General features: G+C 38.1%; 1 protein-coding gene across 2 annotated transcripts in view; it reads right to left on the bottom strand.

Moving 5' to 3' along the window:
• The window catches only part of COL9A1 (collagen type IX alpha 1 chain), a 169,076-nt gene that overhangs the window by 40,553 nt on the left and 109,921 nt on the right, over positions 1–18,602 (bottom strand). For both annotated transcript variants that reach the window (XM_042446142.1, XM_042446143.1), the window contains exons 16-28: positions 18,252–18,284; positions 18,094–18,150; positions 17,265–17,318; positions 16,827–16,880; positions 15,141–15,194; positions 10,719–10,772; positions 9,699–9,752; positions 9,210–9,263; positions 8,955–9,008; positions 6,683–6,736; positions 5,416–5,460; positions 3,103–3,156; positions 2,926–2,979 (exon numbers count right to left, since the gene is read on the bottom strand). In XM_042446142.1, coding sequence (XP_042302076.1) covers positions 2,926–2,979; positions 3,103–3,156; positions 5,416–5,460; positions 6,683–6,736; positions 8,955–9,008; positions 9,210–9,263; positions 9,699–9,752; positions 10,719–10,772; positions 15,141–15,194; positions 16,827–16,880; positions 17,265–17,318; positions 18,094–18,150; positions 18,252–18,284 — 675 coding nt within the window. The remainder of the gene's footprint in view (positions 1–2,925; positions 2,980–3,102; positions 3,157–5,415; positions 5,461–6,682; positions 6,737–8,954; positions 9,009–9,209; positions 9,264–9,698; positions 9,753–10,718; positions 10,773–15,140; positions 15,195–16,826; positions 16,881–17,264; positions 17,319–18,093; positions 18,151–18,251; positions 18,285–18,602) is intronic.

The raw sequence follows: 18,602 nt of genomic DNA, 5'->3' as shown, positions 1-18,602 counted from the left end.
GTATATATTATGAAGAGATGGGAAAAGAAGGAGGAAAGGATGGGAGAGCAACCCTTAATGGGTCAGGGAGAATCCAACGCCCTCTGGAAGAGCTGGGACAAGAGTGGGGAAGAGATTTTGTAAATATATCACTGATCTTCAGGTTTTAGAAACTCCCCTCCACATTCACTGTGTTAAATAAGCCACCTTTGAGATAATTTAGTTCTTGGGCCTAATCCTGGGGCATTCAAAGGAGTCAATTTAGTAAAGCCAAACAACCTCTAATCTTCCCCAAGAACACTCTACCATCAATAGGCACTAGCACCAACTGAAACACCATCAGTGGGAAAACCATGCTTAATGGAACTTTCTCAATGTTGATGTGCTGTCTCATTGGGGATGAGGCACTTGCACCCATCTTAACGTCTTCCAACTAACAGAGAAGGTTACAGGAATGGCAAGAGAGAAAATAGGTAACCCAGACAGAAGGAGATCATGAGTTTGTGAGAACCATATTGAGCTTCTGTCATCCCTATACCTCAGAGATGGCCAACTATGAAGAGGGTGGGAGTCAATTTTGACACACATGCCCATACATAGCAGGCAGCAGCCCACCATTCCTAAACATCAGCCAGTAGTAACTGGAAAACTGGAACCAAAATTATCTTTTGACTTTGGCTTTAGCCCTTTTCTCTCTGTGAGCGTTTGCTCCCCTCTGCAAAAGTGGTGATTTGCTGATTTTTAGAGTGGAGGTGCTTTGGTCAGGGTCTGAGGGCTGAACACAGCCTACAGATTTCAGGTGCCTCACATTTTCCATATATCCTCATTACCACTATAGAAAGCCACTACCTATAGCAAATGGCTTTGGCTACACCATGGAACAATTAAAGGTTACAGCAATGTATCATTTAGCATTACATTTCAATTTCATAGAATAATTCATCATTTGTAAACATAATGAGGCAACTATTTCATGGAACACTAAAAAAAATCTAAAACAAATCATGGAAATGTGTACTCATGAGAAACATGGGCTTTGATCCAATGCTGGTACAATGCTTGGGCAATTCTTGGCTGTTCAAGCAGATGTGCATTTTCCACAGTCACCCAGGGAGGCATCCTAATTTTCTTTGCCAAAGCAGTTCCTGCCATTGTACAGAACCAGGTGGTGCAGCAAGGTCAGCTGATCAGCCAGCTGGGTACTGGTTGGGCACCCAAGAACAATTCTGCCCTTTATGAGCTACCAGTCCTGTCTCTGCACCAGCTAGACAACTCGTTTTTCTTTCTCCACCCTATTTCTGTGGGGCTTTTCAATCTACTGGTGCTGCAATGGATCTTACCTTTTGTGTCTTTGTAGTATAGTTCTATACTGTTCATTCCATGCTCACTGAATCTTTCCATAGCTTCATTAACATAGAAAATGGCAGGTTTCTGAAAACTGAAGCCATTTTATAGTCTATTTTATCCTCTAGTAAACTGACCATGATTTTGAGCAATGCTGCCGAAAAACTGAGATGTCCCAATGACATCACAGTATTTAAATGATATACTCTGCATCACATGCAGATGTCACAACACTATCTCTCTCTCAGCAATATCAAGAGGTTATAATGGCCATATATACTACAGCTCTCTGTGATTCCTGAAAGCTGGAAAAAAAAAATTACCATTTGGGTGAAAAACGTAGGTTGTAGATTATCCTTTTCTCTTTCTAACCTTGACAAACCTTAGAGCTCAAACAACCTAATCCATTTTTTACCACAGAGAATATCTAACACTTCATGAAGTATACATTTGAGGGACTAAAATTTACTGGGAAGCTATTATTTTCTGTAAAGAAAACCATAGTCAACATTTTTGTTATCTCTCCCTTTTTTTCCCTTAGTATTTTATCTTTCTTTTACTAAAACCCCTGGGTTAAGAGTGCTTGTGAAGAATCAATTGGACATTTCTCTAGCCAGATAAGCTGATAACAAAAAACTGGCTTGTTTCAGAAACCAACCTGTTCTCCCTGATTAGATCCTGATTTATCCTATCAGGTAATAATGGTTATCTTTGACCTGAGGTAAGGGTTATTTGTGGGGGTTTCTGCTGGAGCTAGCAAAGGATCCTGCAAATTTTAGATAACTCACAAATATTTATAACGTGATAGACAACTACCTGAAGTCCAAGGGTTCCTCACTAAATGTTGGAAGACACATACACACACACACACATACACACACACACACGTATACATGTATACACACACACTACTCCTATTTGTTGGCTTATTTATTTATTTTTACTTACATTTTGAAATGCAAAATTATCCCCTGCATCTTGTAGGTACAAATAGTACCTAGGAAGTAAATCAGGGAGTAAACTGGAAGTCACTTTCTATTCTGATAAAAGTACCCTGCCCCAGCCTGAAACAGCCAAGATAGGGAGAAAAATATGACCAAAAAAACCCACCATTAAGCCTAGAAAGGGACAGGGGCATTGTAAGGGGCATTTTTTTCTTTTTAAAAATTAAAAGAGGCTTGGGTCCTCAAATGAAGCCTGTGGGCTGTACTCCACTCACCCTGATTTCCAGAGATATGAAGGTGCAAACAGCAGGCATACCAACTGATTCGGCCTGTAGCAGTGTAGCTGAAATTCAGCCTTGACTCACCAATAAACTATGGTACTTTGGGGGGGGGGGGGGAGTCTATAGACTTGTTAATGACCATGAAAACTCTACTTGGTGTAGATCTCAAGTTTTGAGAATTGATTAATATTATTTGTGTTATAATAAGCATACCTTGCAGACATGCATAATTTATTCAAGGCTGAAAGAAACTGCTACAGAAATTTACCTAACAAACAAGCAACACAAATACTATTTGAAGAGACATTGTTTTCTCCATCCAAGGCTTGTATCTGAAAATCCAGATAAACAACTAAATGAACAACAAAGAAACTTACAGGTGGACCTCTGGGTCCAATTGGTCCTTCTCCACCCTGGGGTCCTTGTTCTCCCTGGAGACAGGATTACAAGAACAGAACATGCTCAAAAACTTGATTCTGCTCCAAAAATTAAACATGTTAGGGTTGGGTTTTTTTTATAAAAAAAAAGAGAAATTGAGACAGAAACTATCTTACAGGTTTACCCGAATTCCCCATCACGCCAGGTATACCAGGAGCACCTGCATTACCCTGTTGGGAAAAAAAGAATTAATCAAATTAAAACAAGTGTCAGTCAAGCTAAAACATACAGTATTTGGATGCTTTTTCTCACTATGTTTCATTTTTATATATAGACCTCTGCAGGGGTGTCACTAGGAGGGGGGTGCGGACCACACCAGGTGACACCCAAAAGGAGGTGACACCACTGCTCCCCAAATATCTGCCTTTTGGCTTATGATGTTCACCTGCATCCCTTTAAAACATAGAAGAGATGGTGTAACTGAAGCAACACTCATTAGGAAGAGAAACAAGAGGCCACAGAGATTTTTTTAATTAAAATTTTGTTTTTGTTAAAAAAGATAATTTATAATTTTAAAAATTCTTTTTAAATTTTCTTTATAAATATCAAATCCTACCAAATTTTCAGTTTAACAACATGGAACTATGTATCTGTAAATAGAATTAGCCTGTGTGTATGAAATAATAATGTAAAGGTATAATTTTAATGTTGATAGCTGTTTTATGTCACAACTATTACAATTTCATTTAGTGATATATGGGAATTAAAATTTATGAATAACATTAGTACAAAATACATTATTAAGGATTCTATACAGTGTGGTATGAGAGGGGATCAATGGAGGAATGACATCACGAGTTACCGCACTGAGTGATGCCAACCCTAGTGATGCCACTGGATATGTAGCTACATTTTGGAAGTTCTTATTAGACAATAATTCCTGAAACTCCCACTACATGGCCATCTCCTGATAGTTCCCTCATTCAGAGAAAGGTAGTAAGGTTCATTATGCCATGACCCCAATGGCTGGTAAGAATTCCTCCCTCAGTGCTCCAACTGCCAATGCTCTGGACTATGAAGGAGAGAGAAGCAGCCACAATCTACCAGTCTTAATGCCTTCTCCTCTATTCCCACCGCTATCCCCTATTCTTTGTGTGTCCTTATTTAAGTGTACAATAACTTCAATAATCCAGAAAACAATGATACCATTTTTAAGCCAACCAAAATGCACAAAATACGTACTGCAAGCTTTCAAAGCTCCACTGGTTTCTTCAGCAGGCAAAAGTTTTTAAAATCATACAGGATAATTAATGTGTATTGTATGTGTGTGTTTGTGAGATGATGTTAGAGTCACAGATCTACATTCTGAAAGCATATTGTTGTTATCCACAGTTACAATAGTATGAAGAGATATTCATGTAGGCAGCCATTCTTCCTTATGGCTACATGGGTTTTGGGAAACAAAGAATCATAAAGTCCAGGAAATATAATGTAAACCCCATAAGCAATACAAAAGAAGATACTTCCTTTGATATCCAGGTTGTTTCTGTCCTTGTGAGGTGACCAGCCTCCTTTATTAGGCAGAGAACACTGAATTTCTCAAGAAGCCTCCATCCTGTTGCACTAGGAAAATGTTTGATGCTGTTAAGTAAAACATGCCAAATGAAGTCCCAATTTTTAAAATACGTTTGCCTGATGAAGAAGCAATGGAGCTTTGAAAGCTGACAACATATATTTTGTGTATTTTGGCGGGACAAAAAAGGTATCACTATTTTGTGCATTTTGGATCCTGTTGGACTTTGTTGTATGGGCAGCATGACTACCCTGCCAGACTTATTTAGATGGTAAGCCTGTGGACAGGAAACTGTCAAATTAACAATATGTAAGCTATTCTAGGGGCCTTGTTGGCTGAAGGATAAAAACTCTAAATAAATAAATATGTGCAATAGCTAAGAACAACCATAGGAATCTATTCTGCTTCTTCCCTTTCTCCATCATTGTTCGTTTGTAATAATTCACACACATTCTTTCCAACATCCATACAATGACAATATTTTTAAAAATCACTGTTATCCCTACATAGCTCTCTTTGTTTTAGGACAAAATGATCCATTCTTTCACATCTATTACATATTCCGTGACTCATGATAGAGTTTACTGAATTTGCTCTTAAACAGGCCAATGAAACTGCCAACTTCTACATTTTTGTTTTACATATTCTGTCATCACTTCTATTCAGCAATAAATACAGTTTTCTCAATACTCTCTTGCTTCCATATCTTCTTGTTCTCCTGCTCTTCAACCTACAAAGCTAGGAAATGTTACTTTTTTGAGCTTCAGCTCCCGGAATTCCGTAGGCAGCAAGCCAAAGACAGAAAAAAGTAACAGGGATGTTTCGCACTGCAAGACAGTAACTTCACAAACGGTCTCCTGATCTCTTCAGGCGAAAGGGTGGAATGCAAAATCCGTAACGGTCTGGAAATTTTTACCTTTTCACCAGAAACACCTTTTGCTCCAGGAGTGCCAGGTAAACCCTAAATAAATAAAATAATAATGTAATTTGTAGACACTTCAAATTTGAAAATATTTCATATTATAAATACTAAAATGAGCCCTGGTGGTGCAATGGTTAAATGCCTGTACTGCAGCCACTCTCTCAAAACCACAAGGCTGCGAGTTCAAGATCAACAAAAGGGCTCAAGCTTGACTCAGGCTTGCATCCTTCCAAGGTCGCTAAAATGAGTACCGAGATTGTTGGGGGCAAATTAGCTTACAGTTGTAAACTGCTTAGACACTGCTTAGGCGGTATGAAGCGGTATATAAATGAAGCTTGTTTGTTTAAAACCAATTTTCCATCTTTGGAGATTTATTTTTTTTGAAAAAAGAATGCTATACAAATATGCATTAAAATCACTGGATCCCACATTCACTAGCATTATGAGAACAATTAGGAATTTGTGGTTGCCATTGTGTGCCTTCAAGTCATTTCCAACTTACAGCAACCCTAAAATGAACCTATCTATTGGCAAGACTTGTTCAGAGAAGGTTTATCATTGCCTTCCCCTGAGGCTGAGAGCATGTGACTTACCCAAGTCACCCACTAGGTTTTATGGTCAAAGGGGGAATTCAACCCTAGTCTCCAGAGTCGCAATCTGAATCACTATGCCGTGCTTTCATTAAAAGTAATGGTAATGGTAAAGTTTTCTTCTTTGACAAGATTGTCTAGTTGTAGCTGACTTTAGGGGGTGGTGCTCATCTCTGTTTCTAAACTGAGGGAGCCAGCGTGGTCAAAGACAACTCCATGGTCGTGTGTCCAGAATGACTAAATGCTGAGATCCATGGAACACTGTTACCTTCCCACCAAAGTGCTACCTATTTATCTATTTGCACTTTTAAATGCATTTGAACTGCTAGATTGACAAAAGCTGGAACTAGTGACAGGATCTCATTCCATCACATGGCACTTGAGTCTCGAACTGTTGATCTGCTGACCTTGCAGTCATCAGAGTCAGTGTCTTAATCTCTAAACTACCATGCCCCTGTATGCTGGCATTGCCCACAATTAAAATGGGGAAATAGTACATCATCCTAAATATCCAAGTTCCCAAAGGTTTCTCCTGTCTCACACTATTATGCACAAGCTCATACTGTATTTCTTTCATTACAGAGAATGTAGGCTCACTCAGTGACCACATGGTTCCAACATTACCTAGAAAATTAACTATATTTTACATTTTAAATGCAGAAGACACTTACTGGAATCCCCTGACGTCCTACATCACCCGGAGGGCCTGGTTTTCCTGGTTCACCCTGAAAGAAAAATATTTACATTAATTGAATGAAAATTGTTGTTATACAATCTTCTTTTTTTCCCGTATAGGAAAAAAACTGCTACATGAACACTTAACATAAAAAGGGGGAGGGGATGGAGAGATTAAAAATATAAATGTAAATGGACTGATCAGGAGTAAGCACTGTGTTCTGAGAAGAAAAGGGGGGTATATTTATGGAAACAAAAAATGGAATAGAGGGCCTTTTCAGTGATGGCACTCTTCCTGAGAAATGCCTTCTCCAGGGAAACTCACCTAGCACCAACAATGTAATTTCTTCAATGTCAAATAAAGACATATTTATTTCCTCAAGATTTTCAGTCCCTTCTTTCTTTTTTTAATTGTTCATATTCATTTAGATTTTATTACTTTGTTCTTTTTATGTAACAATCTTTTTAAAATTAGAGTTGGGTAGGGTATACTGTTTTGGTTTTAGCTCAATTTTGTGAACTGTCCAGAGATGTTTGGCTTTGGGTGATATATCAATGCAATAAATTAAGAGTGGGAATCATATGGCCTCCAGATGTTAGACTCCAATGGAGCCCTAGACAGCATAGCCAATGGTGGAAATTACAGTTCAACAATTACCAGTGGTTCCCACCTTGCAATAAATCAAGAAGTAGAAGATTTTTTTTGCCTCCAGCATCAGATCATCACTATCATTAGGCTACAGTGTAGATACAGTGTTGGAATAAAGTTAGTGTTATTGCTGTTGTGGTTTTGGTGATGATGATGATAATGTGCATTTATAACAGGCCTGTACAACATGTGGCCCACCAAAGAATTTCAGATGGCCTGTGAGGATATGAAACAACTTCAAGGTTCCTCCACTGCTCAGCCTTCTCCTGGGGAAGGGCCTGGCAGAGGAGGAGAATTAATATTAATAATATTAATAATTCATTCATTAATTAATTAAAACCTACCTGTGGCCAAAAAGTTTAGCCTATTTTAATTTTGGCCTGTACTTACTGCTAAGTAAGGTCTGATTTATGACAATAGATGAAACTTAATCAAGAGGGTCTAAGAATTCAGGAACATAGATACATACAAGCTGCTTCAGTGGCTAGTACCAGCAGGGGCTCTGGGAATTCTACTCTAAATACTTGAATATACAAGCTGTGGTTTAGACTTGCTCTTGCTTCAAAACTGTTTGTGCAATTCAAACCCATTTGCCCTCCATGTTGTTTCCAACATGTTTCTGGCCACATATTTCTGAGAAATTTACAAACAGTGTACAAAGGTAATAGTTCCATCATTTACCCCTGCGATCTGTTATTCAGGTACATGTTGTTGTTTTTGTTGTTGTTGTGTGCCTTCAAGGTGCTTCTGAGTTATGGCAAACCTTGGATGAACCTATCATGGGGGTTTCTTGGCAAGGTTTGTTCACAGGGGGTTTACTTTTACCTTCCTCTGAGGCTGAGAGTATGTGACTTGCCCAAAGGGCACCCAATAGGTTTCCATGGCTGAGTGGGTATTCAGGCCCAGGTCTCGCAGATTCCTAATCCAATGCTCAAACCACTACACCATACTGTCTCAATTCAAGTGAATACAGCCTCTGAACTACAGCTTGGAGCAGTTTGGGGTACAGCTTTCCAACCAGAATCATCCTAACTCGGTGTTCTACTGGGATATACTGGAAGTTATAATTAAATAACCTTTCCCAGTCTTCCCCCCTGTTTACAAGGCAGTTCGAACTCTCAACTTATCATGGATGATAGAAGGCAAGAAAAGATGATTTCAGTGAGATCAGTAGCACTTGTGCTATTCTCACTTTTTGGTGACACCAGAAATAGTTGCTATCTTTAAATACGGAGGTTCCATTATCAGCCTGAACAACCTAAGGCACTAGATCTTGTCTGATCTTGGAAGCTAAGCAGTATTAGCTCTGGTTAGTACTTGGATAGGGGACTGCTAAAGAATACCAGATGCTGCAGGGTATATTTCAGAGGAAGGAACAGGCAAAACCACCTCTGAGCATTCCTTGCTTAAGAAAACTGTATGAAATTCATGGGGTCATCATAAAGTAAACAGGCAACTTGAAAGCACATACTTGTGCATTATCTAATACAGCTACTGACAAGTGAAAATCCACATTACTCTAATAAGCATTTGTTCCAGATGCTATTTCTCTATGATAGACAGTATGTTAATTTAGAAAAATAAAAATTAAACAGCATGTTATATTAACTTTTAAGTACCTTCGATCCTGGCATGGCAGGGATCCCATCACGGCCATTGACACCAGGTAAACCCTTGAAAAAGAAATAGCACATTGGTATTAAATAAAATGTATTTATTTCAGAACATTAAGTAACACATTGGTATTAAGTAAAATGCATTTATTTCTGTACCTTTGCAAGACAAGTAAACATGACAGTAATACAAAATATTAGTAGTAGTAGTAGTAGTAGTAGTAGTAGTATTGATAATAACAATTATCTCACTATACATACATGTTCTCCTTTAGGCCCAGGGAGACCAGTAATTCCTCTGACACCTTGAGGACCCTAAAATGAAAGTGGGAGGAAGTAAGTTGATACACTTCTGAAAAAAGCAAGGGGCATGTGCTCAAATATCTTGAGCCAGTTTATAAAAATTAAGGTAATTTATTTCTGTTTGATTTCTACACCCTTTAATACACATTGGATAAAATCCTGTTAGTCCCAACTAGGGTAGTACACAGAATCCATTATTAAATGGTAAATCAAACATTGGCAAATATAATTTATTTAATGGGCATACTCTAATTGAGTCCAACAACAGGATTTAGGCCATTATATGATGCATGCTATAATGCTCTGAAGAACTGCTTAAGAGGGAGCCCCACTGAACAGAGTACAGTTTGCTTCCTTGCCAACATGCATAGGCTTGAGCCAGCAATCTCATGGTATTGATGTTACATTATTGCTTGCTTAATTATTAGAACTCAGAAAGAAACTCACTCTCTCTCCTTTGGGACCCATCTCTCCCAGGGCACCTCTTTGTCCTTGATCACCCTGCAAAAAACCAGAAACATTAATCAGCAAAATCCAAACATAATTCCCGGAGTCTTTTGTTCTTTTTCTTAAGTGTTTTGTTGCTTTACATAATAAACATTTAATTTTAATTTTTTTAAAAAAACAACCCAATTCGTTGTAACCATCAAATAAAGTTATGTGAGTGATTACTAAAGGCAAAGTAACATCACAGATTTGTACATCATATCATATTATATCATGACATCAGCTTCAAAATAACAAGCCAAGATATCTACTTTGTAGAAAAAATGGAATTAACTGCATGCTACAGGTTGAGTCTCACTTATCTGGAAATCTAAAATCCGAAATACTCCAAAAACCCCAAATTTTTTCATGTATGGCTGAGACAGTATTGGCACCTTTGCTTTTTGATGGTTCACAATGTACACAAACTTGGTTTCATGCACAAAATTATTTAAAATGTTGTATAAAATTACCTTCAGGTTATGTGTGAGAGATGTATATGAAACAGATGAATTTGGTGTTTAGACTTGGATCCCATCTCCAAGATATCCCATTATGTACATATATGCAAATACAGGTATTTCGAAATCCAAAAATATCCAAAATCCATGTGTATGCATATATGCATGTGTATATTATAATATACTGTATACAAGCTTTTTGCAGGAAGAGCTATACAGTGTTGGCATACAAATCCTACAAAATTTCCAAGCCACTGCAAGTAATGACCAGCAAATTTACATCAAATATTTAATGGGATAAAAGAAACTCAAAATATGAGATGTTTTAATGTATGCATGAGCTTCAGTCAACAAAAGTGGGATGAATCACCAGGCTTATAAAAGGGGAAAATATAATCTTGGTGATTCATCCCATTTTTGTTGAAAACTAGAATGGTGACCAGGGACAGAGCATCTGGGGGATCCTACACTGCAGTTAACTATAGTCTTAGGCATCTTGCTGAGAAACAGGGAAACTTACAGGAGCCCCAGGAAGACCTTGTGGACCAGGATCACCATCCAGACCCCGAGTACCCTGCAATGAAGGGGAAAGGTCAGACTAGGACATAAGCTCTAAAAGCATACTACAATACAACAATATTGCACAATATTTTTGTTTTATGTTTGTATTCTTTCTTGAACTTCATATTGTAAAATACATTTTAAAAAAATAATCTAAAAGTATTCTGCATGTGTATTAAAGCCTGTTGAAGGCAAATAGAAAAGATGTCAGCTATGCACTCTGATGCTCCAGTCCTTTACATTTGAAGAAAATTGCTGGAAAGACAGGGAAGACTATTGGTGATACAGTTTCCTCTCCCATGTCTGGCTTTAAAGATGCTCTGTTTGACATAGGCTGGGTCTGCACAGGCCAGAATATTCTGGGAGCAGCCTAGAATAGTCTGGTTTCAAAGCTCCTCTGGTGTTCCCTGCCTATTACCTGGAGCCCTCTGTCACAATACCTAGTGACTGTTCATAGGTGCATCCTGCTGTGCCACCCAGTGCTGCCACCACTGGTGCGAGTCACTCACTCTGAGGGCAGAACAAGGCAGCCAGCATTGATTATATGGCTGGGCATGTCAACCTGACCTCAGAGCAAGCAACTTGCACCCAGGCAGCATAGTTGGATGCATGGTTAATAGCCGCCTGGTGTTGCAACAGAGGGTTCCAGATCTTTTGGGAAGATCCAGAACAAAATATGAGTTTTTAAAAAACATTTTAAGGGGAATATACAGTGGGTTCAGTGCTGAATTGGCCAGATTTGTTCAGACTAGGGACTGGTCCCTGTGTCATCCAGACTCCCTAAGAGGACAGTTGGAAGACATTTAATTTTTCCTGTGTGGACACAGAGATTTGCCACAATGAAAATAACGGTGTATGTCAAAAGTTACCAATGCACCAGAGCCAGCTAGGGAAGAGTGATAATCACCTTGCAATAGTAAAGTCTGCAGAATGCCTTAGTATTAAAAGTACTGTATTGAACTCTTTGCCTTGTTTTGGAATCGCACATATGAATAAGAGTTGCAAATTAATATATTATGCAAAATATTTTCCATGGAAAACTATCATTCAACATTCATGTCTTCATTACTGGGCAGCAATACATTCATTCATGTAAATGTATTTTATTGCTAAGAACTGCTGTCTTTGACTAATTCCTTGTGCCCTGCACATAGCACACAACAGCGCTGTTCTACAAAATCACAGTGAATTGAACCAAAACGTACTGTATTTTGTAGAACTGATGTAAAAAAAATCACAAATTCGTACATTACAAGAAGTAATGAAAGAAACATCAGTACTGTCAAGAGAAAATTTAAAGCTATCAAGAAGTTATGCTTCTAAGAAATCTTATGCACATTTAATCTGATGGAGCTGCATTAATAAATGGCAAGGATTTTATTCTTGATCAATAAAAGATTCAGGGAGTTCAAGCTGAACCTACTGAAGAACATTAAAAATGTGAAAGATATTACAGGCACTGTCTTTAGTTCAGACAATAAAGGACCTGTACACATAGCATAAAATAAGAGTTATATATTTTTATCTTCAGACATTAAAAGATAGCTTGCTCATCACACTGTATATCTTTGGTGTTTTGCTATCTAGGCAACAAAATGTAGAATTGGAGATATGTTATCTTTTGGAAAATTTCTGAAACTGTACTACTCAGTCTTCTAGAAATTTAGCAAGAATATAAGCATACATCTAGTATATATCTATTCACTATACAGAAGTGATTTTTGAAAGGTATAATAAACACTAAACTAGAACAGTAATACAGATTTTACTCTGTTTTGACTTATTAACAATTTCTGTATCTGCCTACTAGTGTGTGTGGAGATGGACAAGAGTATACTTGTATTCTGAATTAACCTTAGAATTTGATAGCTTCTATTTATTCTAGACTCTCATTTGTTAGTTTATTCAAATGCTAAGCAGAAGTTGAAACTGATGGAATGGGAAAGGACATTCCCTCCTTCTTGATTTCTTTATGTTCATTTTTGAATAATTCACTGTGATTATGATCCAGGCTAAGTTAGAACATATAAACATATATTGACTACTGAGCCTGGAAAAAATTATGTTTTTGCACCCTTAATCTGAAAATTGTGGTCTACAAAACTAGCTTTTCCAAGTTCTGCTTGATTCTTCCAAATAGACAAAAGGGGATTTAAAACTGCTTAACTTCCATTGCCTATGATATGTAAATAACAGAACAACTGCAGTCTTACACATGAAAACTATGTTGTAATCATAATATATTACAAGAGAGAAACCCTTGTTACCTTGTCAGTTTTGCTGATTCACTCTCATATCTGTCACAAACAGAATGGAGAAGGAAACAAAAGTTTTTCTCTCTTTGTAATCTATTGTGACTACAACAACGTTGCTCAGCTTGTGTATCAGTAGTGTATATAGTATATATAACAGTCTAATTAGTCTCTCCCATACCCTCACCAAACAGACCCATGATGGTAATGGACTGAAATTTATTTTCAGTCAGATTTTGCATGGTATTATAAAGAATACTGATAACTTGAGAGGATGACTGGATTCCATAGGCAAAGCAGTGCACCTGAGATACCCTGATCTGGTATGAGTTGCACTGAATGTTTAAGGAGATAAGCCACATGCTGTCTTGAGCTCACAGAAGAAAAGGCAAAAATACAAACATAACAAATAAAAATAAATAAATATTAGCTAAAATCTTGTTGCTTGTCCTGACTAGAGTAGATCCATTGAATCAATGGGATTTACCTACATGTTAATTTACCATTCAACAATTGGTCTATTGTAGTTAGGACTAACATACAGAATGCCAGTCATCATCACTGCATTTATAGACCCCTTTCTCCCAGTTTGGGACACAAGATTAGGGAACCAGTGGTTTAATAATGTATGATTTTAAAAATGGTGACCCACAAGCAATAAAAAACTTAGCTTTTAAAAATTAATAAAATTAAAACACAATTAAAATATCACAATTTTTAAAATCATACATTAAACCAATAGTTCCCCAACTTTGGTCCTCCAAATGTTTTGGACTTCATCTGCCAGAATTCCTAACTATTGACTAATCTGGTGATGGCTTCTGGGACTTGAAGTCCAGAACACCTGGAGGACCAAGGTTTGGGAATCGCTACATTAAACAATATAATTTTTAAAAATACAAAAATTAAAACTAGAGTGCTCCTCCAATCCTTATAATAATAATAAAAAATAATAAAATTTATTTATATACCGCTATTCCATTTGATCACAGCGGTGTACAACAATTGCAATAACGATACAATACAAGTCTGGCTGCTTTCAGAGGCTGGGAAGGGCAAGAGTCCAGTTCATCCATAATGGCGCTCACTTCTCCAAGGATCCTGTCCACATCCTCAGGTGCACAAATTGAAACATATTTGATAATGCAGGAAAAGCAGATGTTAAGGTTCCATCCACTGAACCTGAACCAACTACAGCATCCAAGTGAAAAAGGACCTGAGGCATTTTTTCTGTAAAGTGTCTTGCACATTCTTCCCAACAGGGTGTGAATTGGTTGAGTAGCTTTCTTTTCCTTCTTGTGGGGCAGAGTGTAGAAGACTCTGGCTTTGTTTAGAGAGAAATAAAGCAAGCTGTTTGTTGCTCTGACTCAGAAAGATAACAGGGAAATTGACAGGTATAGTGACCAAAAATAAGGGGCAGGTCGTCTTATGTTTAACAATCAACAGGTGAGGACTCATCCTCTCAGAGGAACATTTAATGATCATCTGCAATACACTGTCAATGGACAAGAAGTTGGAGCTTTGGAATAAAATCCGCAATAGTGTCAAGTGAGAAAAAAAAAGTCCCCAAGGCAAGTGATCTCTTTCCACTGTTTTTAACATCTTTTATTGATCAGCTGTCCCCTATCTTGGCCAGAGTGTTTCCACAATCATGTGTCTAGCTGTACTCTATGTATGTAAACAGGCATTATATATTATTTATATGGCTAAATGCTTGAGACTCGTGAACATAAAATTAACATAACCAGAACTGTAGGGATTAAGGAGATTGACTGTATCCACTATAATTTCCCATATCCCAAACAGCTGGCTAGTGAGATTTGTGTCACCAAGGACTGTTTTGTTTAGCCAAACAGCTAGCCTACTCCCAACATTTGCATATGTCTTCTCCATTTTAACCCTGCTGCTGTTGTCTCCTTATTCTTCGGTTATTATTTATTCTTATTTTGTGTTGGTTTTGAAAACCATAAACTGACTTTACTGTATTGGAATGATGAGATAAAAATTTCCCCAATAGCTCAATAATATTTGGTTTTTATCAGGATACAGCTGTACTCCGCAGTAATGTATTCAAACCCAAAGAATAATAAATGTTTTTCAGTGAGAAATGTTCCATTGTTATTACTTACTTTATCACCTTGGGGTCCCATTATGCCCGTTATACCTCTTAACCCTTGAGATCCCTGAAATGCAAAAATGCAAGCATGTAATTTATTCATCCAATTTACCACCTCTTTCTCCCTTTCTTTCTCTCTGCTATTTTTCAAAACAAATATTTTGTTGGGTTATGCATGTCTTCATGACTTTTTCAGCTCTTGCTTTTTAAGAAATAACATGTTTCCTGTTTTCAGACAAACAAATTTTAATAAAAGTTTACTATTAATAAAATCCAAAGGCCTTAACTAGGAAAAATTATGGGTCTTACCCAAAGTTAAGCAAGCAGACTTCTGCTTGTGCAATAGGATCTTTTCTTACTCACTGTGCCTCAGACGCCCTCCCCGCCCCCTTTGTAATATGCCCCAGAGGGTTCCTCAGTCTTCTTGAGCAGACAGAGAGCTGACTCCATTCTGCTAGTGGATGTCATTCCATTTGTTCATGAAGACTACTGGATTCAGCCTTACAAGCTCTGTGCAGCTTCAGTAAGATCTTGGATATAAAATAAATTGTAACAAATAACTAAGTTGTGACCTATACCATATTGCTTTAAAGTATCAGTTGGAGACAATAACACTAAATCAAGTTGCTGGAGGGGGTTGGACTGGATGGCCCTTGTGGTCTCTTCCAACTCTATAATTCTATGATTCTATGGATGGAATCAGAAAACAGACTGCACAAGACCAGTGTTCCTATAATCTCCCTTCCCCTTCAATCCATTCTTCAGACACTCCATTCCTATTATGAATGACAATCATGTTCTTTCTTCTCCCATCTGGAGGGCAAAATGTATGGGATTTTATCAGACCACTCTATGGTCTCTGTGTTAGCTGCTCAATCATCTACTTCTTGTTGTGTGAGTTCAAGTCATTTCTGATTTATGGTGACTCTAAAGCGAATCTATCACAGGGCTTCTTGGCAACATTTGTTCAGGGTTGAGGCTGCCCTCTGAGGCTGAGAGAGTGTGACCTGCCTAAAGCCAAACAGTGGTTTTCCATGGGTGAGCAGGGATTCAAATCCACTGTGCTAGTACAACCCTCAAACTACTAGATTATGCTGGCTCTGCTTCCAAGTTACAGTGGTACCCCGGGATACGAAAGCACCGCGTTACGAAATTTCCGGGATACGAAAAAATTCCATAGGAAAAAACTGTTCTGGGTTACGTTTTTTTTTCGGCTTACGAAAAAAAATTTTGGTGCTTTTCGGCGCTTTTTCGCACGAAATCGCGGCTTCCAGCGCTAGCGCCTATGGCTTTTTCGGGTTGCGAAAGATTTCGGGTTACGAAGGGCGCCGCAGAACGAATTAATTTCGTAACCCGGGGTACCACTGTATATCTTTCAAAAGGATTTTTAAGAGGAGGAGGAGGAGAAAGTTGTAGTTTACTCTCTTGAAATCACTGCCAGCAAGGTGAGTATGCGACTCATGGGGGTGAGGAAGAAGGGGGTGAATTGTAAATAAGCTCCATAGAAAGCGGCTGGGCTTAAGGTAGGTCATGAATGATAGCTCACATTTGTTGCAGTGGCATGTTAGCCATGACCATCTATAGCCAGACCTGGACCTTGAACAGATGGATGGACATACAATTTTTTATACCTGGACACGTTCACTAACTATAATGAATGGAAAACAACTAACAAATTAATTCAGAAGAAATACTTTACTGGAGGGCCTTGAGTGCCAACATCACCAATTCCTCCTTGATCACCTTCTTCTCCCTAAATAAGCATAAAGCAAAACAGTTAATAACAATTCTAAATCTGGAAGAGGTAACATGAAGTGTTTATTGGTAAACTCCTATTATTCTGTATGTATTTGCCTCTTCACATTTGCACTTCACATTTGCACAGGCACAGATGTAATGAACTATCTTGTTTGGAGCAGCCTTTACTTTCAAATAAGCTGTGAAGGACTCAAGTAGAAAACTACAATTCAGAGAGATATTGGGAGGTGGGCTGAGCAACTATGGGAATAATGGAAATTAACTTTAAAAGGGGAGCTATTATTTCTTTTTTAAAAGCATTAACAACATTGAGCACTACTCTTCTACCAACTATTTGCTTTCAAAATAATTATAACTTTAGCTGTCAGTTTCTTCTTACCCTGTGGCCTTGTTTTCCTGGTTCACCAGATTCTCCTTTTGCTCCCTTGTGACCCTAAAACATAAGACCAAATCCCAGAGCATAATTATTTGAAAATGGAGTACACAGCCAAGACTGCCTACTGATTAATTCTGTATAAAGATATCTGCTTGGCTACCTTGGCTACTGTCCAATCCGAGGCGTCAAACAGACATAATTACTTTACATTATGGCATGTATTGGACAAAGAAGTGCTGTGAAAATATACATGTTTGTAACTTGGAGGGTGCTGTGAAAAACACAGTTTACAACTCTTGAATTATAATCCCCTTCCAGAGCCTCCCGCCTCCCATGATTCTTTTCAAGCCAAACAAGAAACTACTGTGGTTGTTTGTTGATTTGTTCATACAGGACCATGCAGTTTTACAGAGTAAAATGGGAGAGACTCCTGCCCTGAGGAATTTACCATATAAAAATCAACACAAGAGAAACAACCTGGAAAAGGAGGAAAGTGGAGATAAACACAGAAGTAATATGCGGGGGGCTTTCCAGTTGTGCATGCTTAGTGTTTCTTATAGAACTAGAAGGAAATGGTGACATCACTCTATTACAGGAGTGGACAAAGGACAGCTTTTGCGCCCCTTACCATTGCCCCTCAGTCCCCTCAAGTGATTTTTTTATAATCATAAAATGGTTTTTTCCTATTCCTGGAGGCTTCTGGTAGCAAAGGTTTCATAAGAAATAGAAAACTTGGGGGGGAGGACTGATCAGTGAAAGTTTTTTTTAATCCAGATGGAATTCCAGACACTTCCAATCTGGATTTTTCAATGTTTTTGTGAATTTCTCCTACCTTCATGCCCATTAGCCCAGCGTGTCCTGGTCGGCCTGGTAGACAAGCATTGGGACACTGAAAAAGAAGCCATCAACTAAGTTAATAAGATGACAATCTTCTAAAGCAAAATATTTTTTCAAGAAGAAGGAGGAGAGGAGAAAAATGAAATATCTTACCAGTGGATCTCCATCATGAAGTCCAACTGTTCCCTAAGGTGAATTAACATGACAGGAAAAAGAACAAAAAGCAAAATCAGAACAGTCCCCTAGAGCCCATAACCATGCTCTTTTTACCCATCTACACTGTTTTACCTGCCCCAGGAAAATATCTCTATTTTCTTCTGAAGAAGGGGAGAGGACTAAATAACTTGGTCTATTTGGATCTCAATGTCATGATGGCTCAGCTCTCTCTCAACCCTCCAAACCACATTCTCTCTCTTTCTCTCCTGGATAAGACATATTCACGCATAAAGTTATCATCTTTTCACATGCAATAATATCTTTGTCAAATGCACAGCATTTAAATGA

The sequence above is a fragment of the Sceloporus undulatus genome, chromosome 1, assembly GCF_019175285.1.
Source record: "Sceloporus undulatus isolate JIND9_A2432 ecotype Alabama chromosome 1, SceUnd_v1.1, whole genome shotgun sequence".
In the NCBI taxonomy this organism is placed as follows: Eukaryota; Metazoa; Chordata; class Lepidosauria; order Squamata; family Phrynosomatidae; genus Sceloporus; species Sceloporus undulatus.
This window is presented reverse-complemented; position numbering and strand designations above follow the sequence as displayed.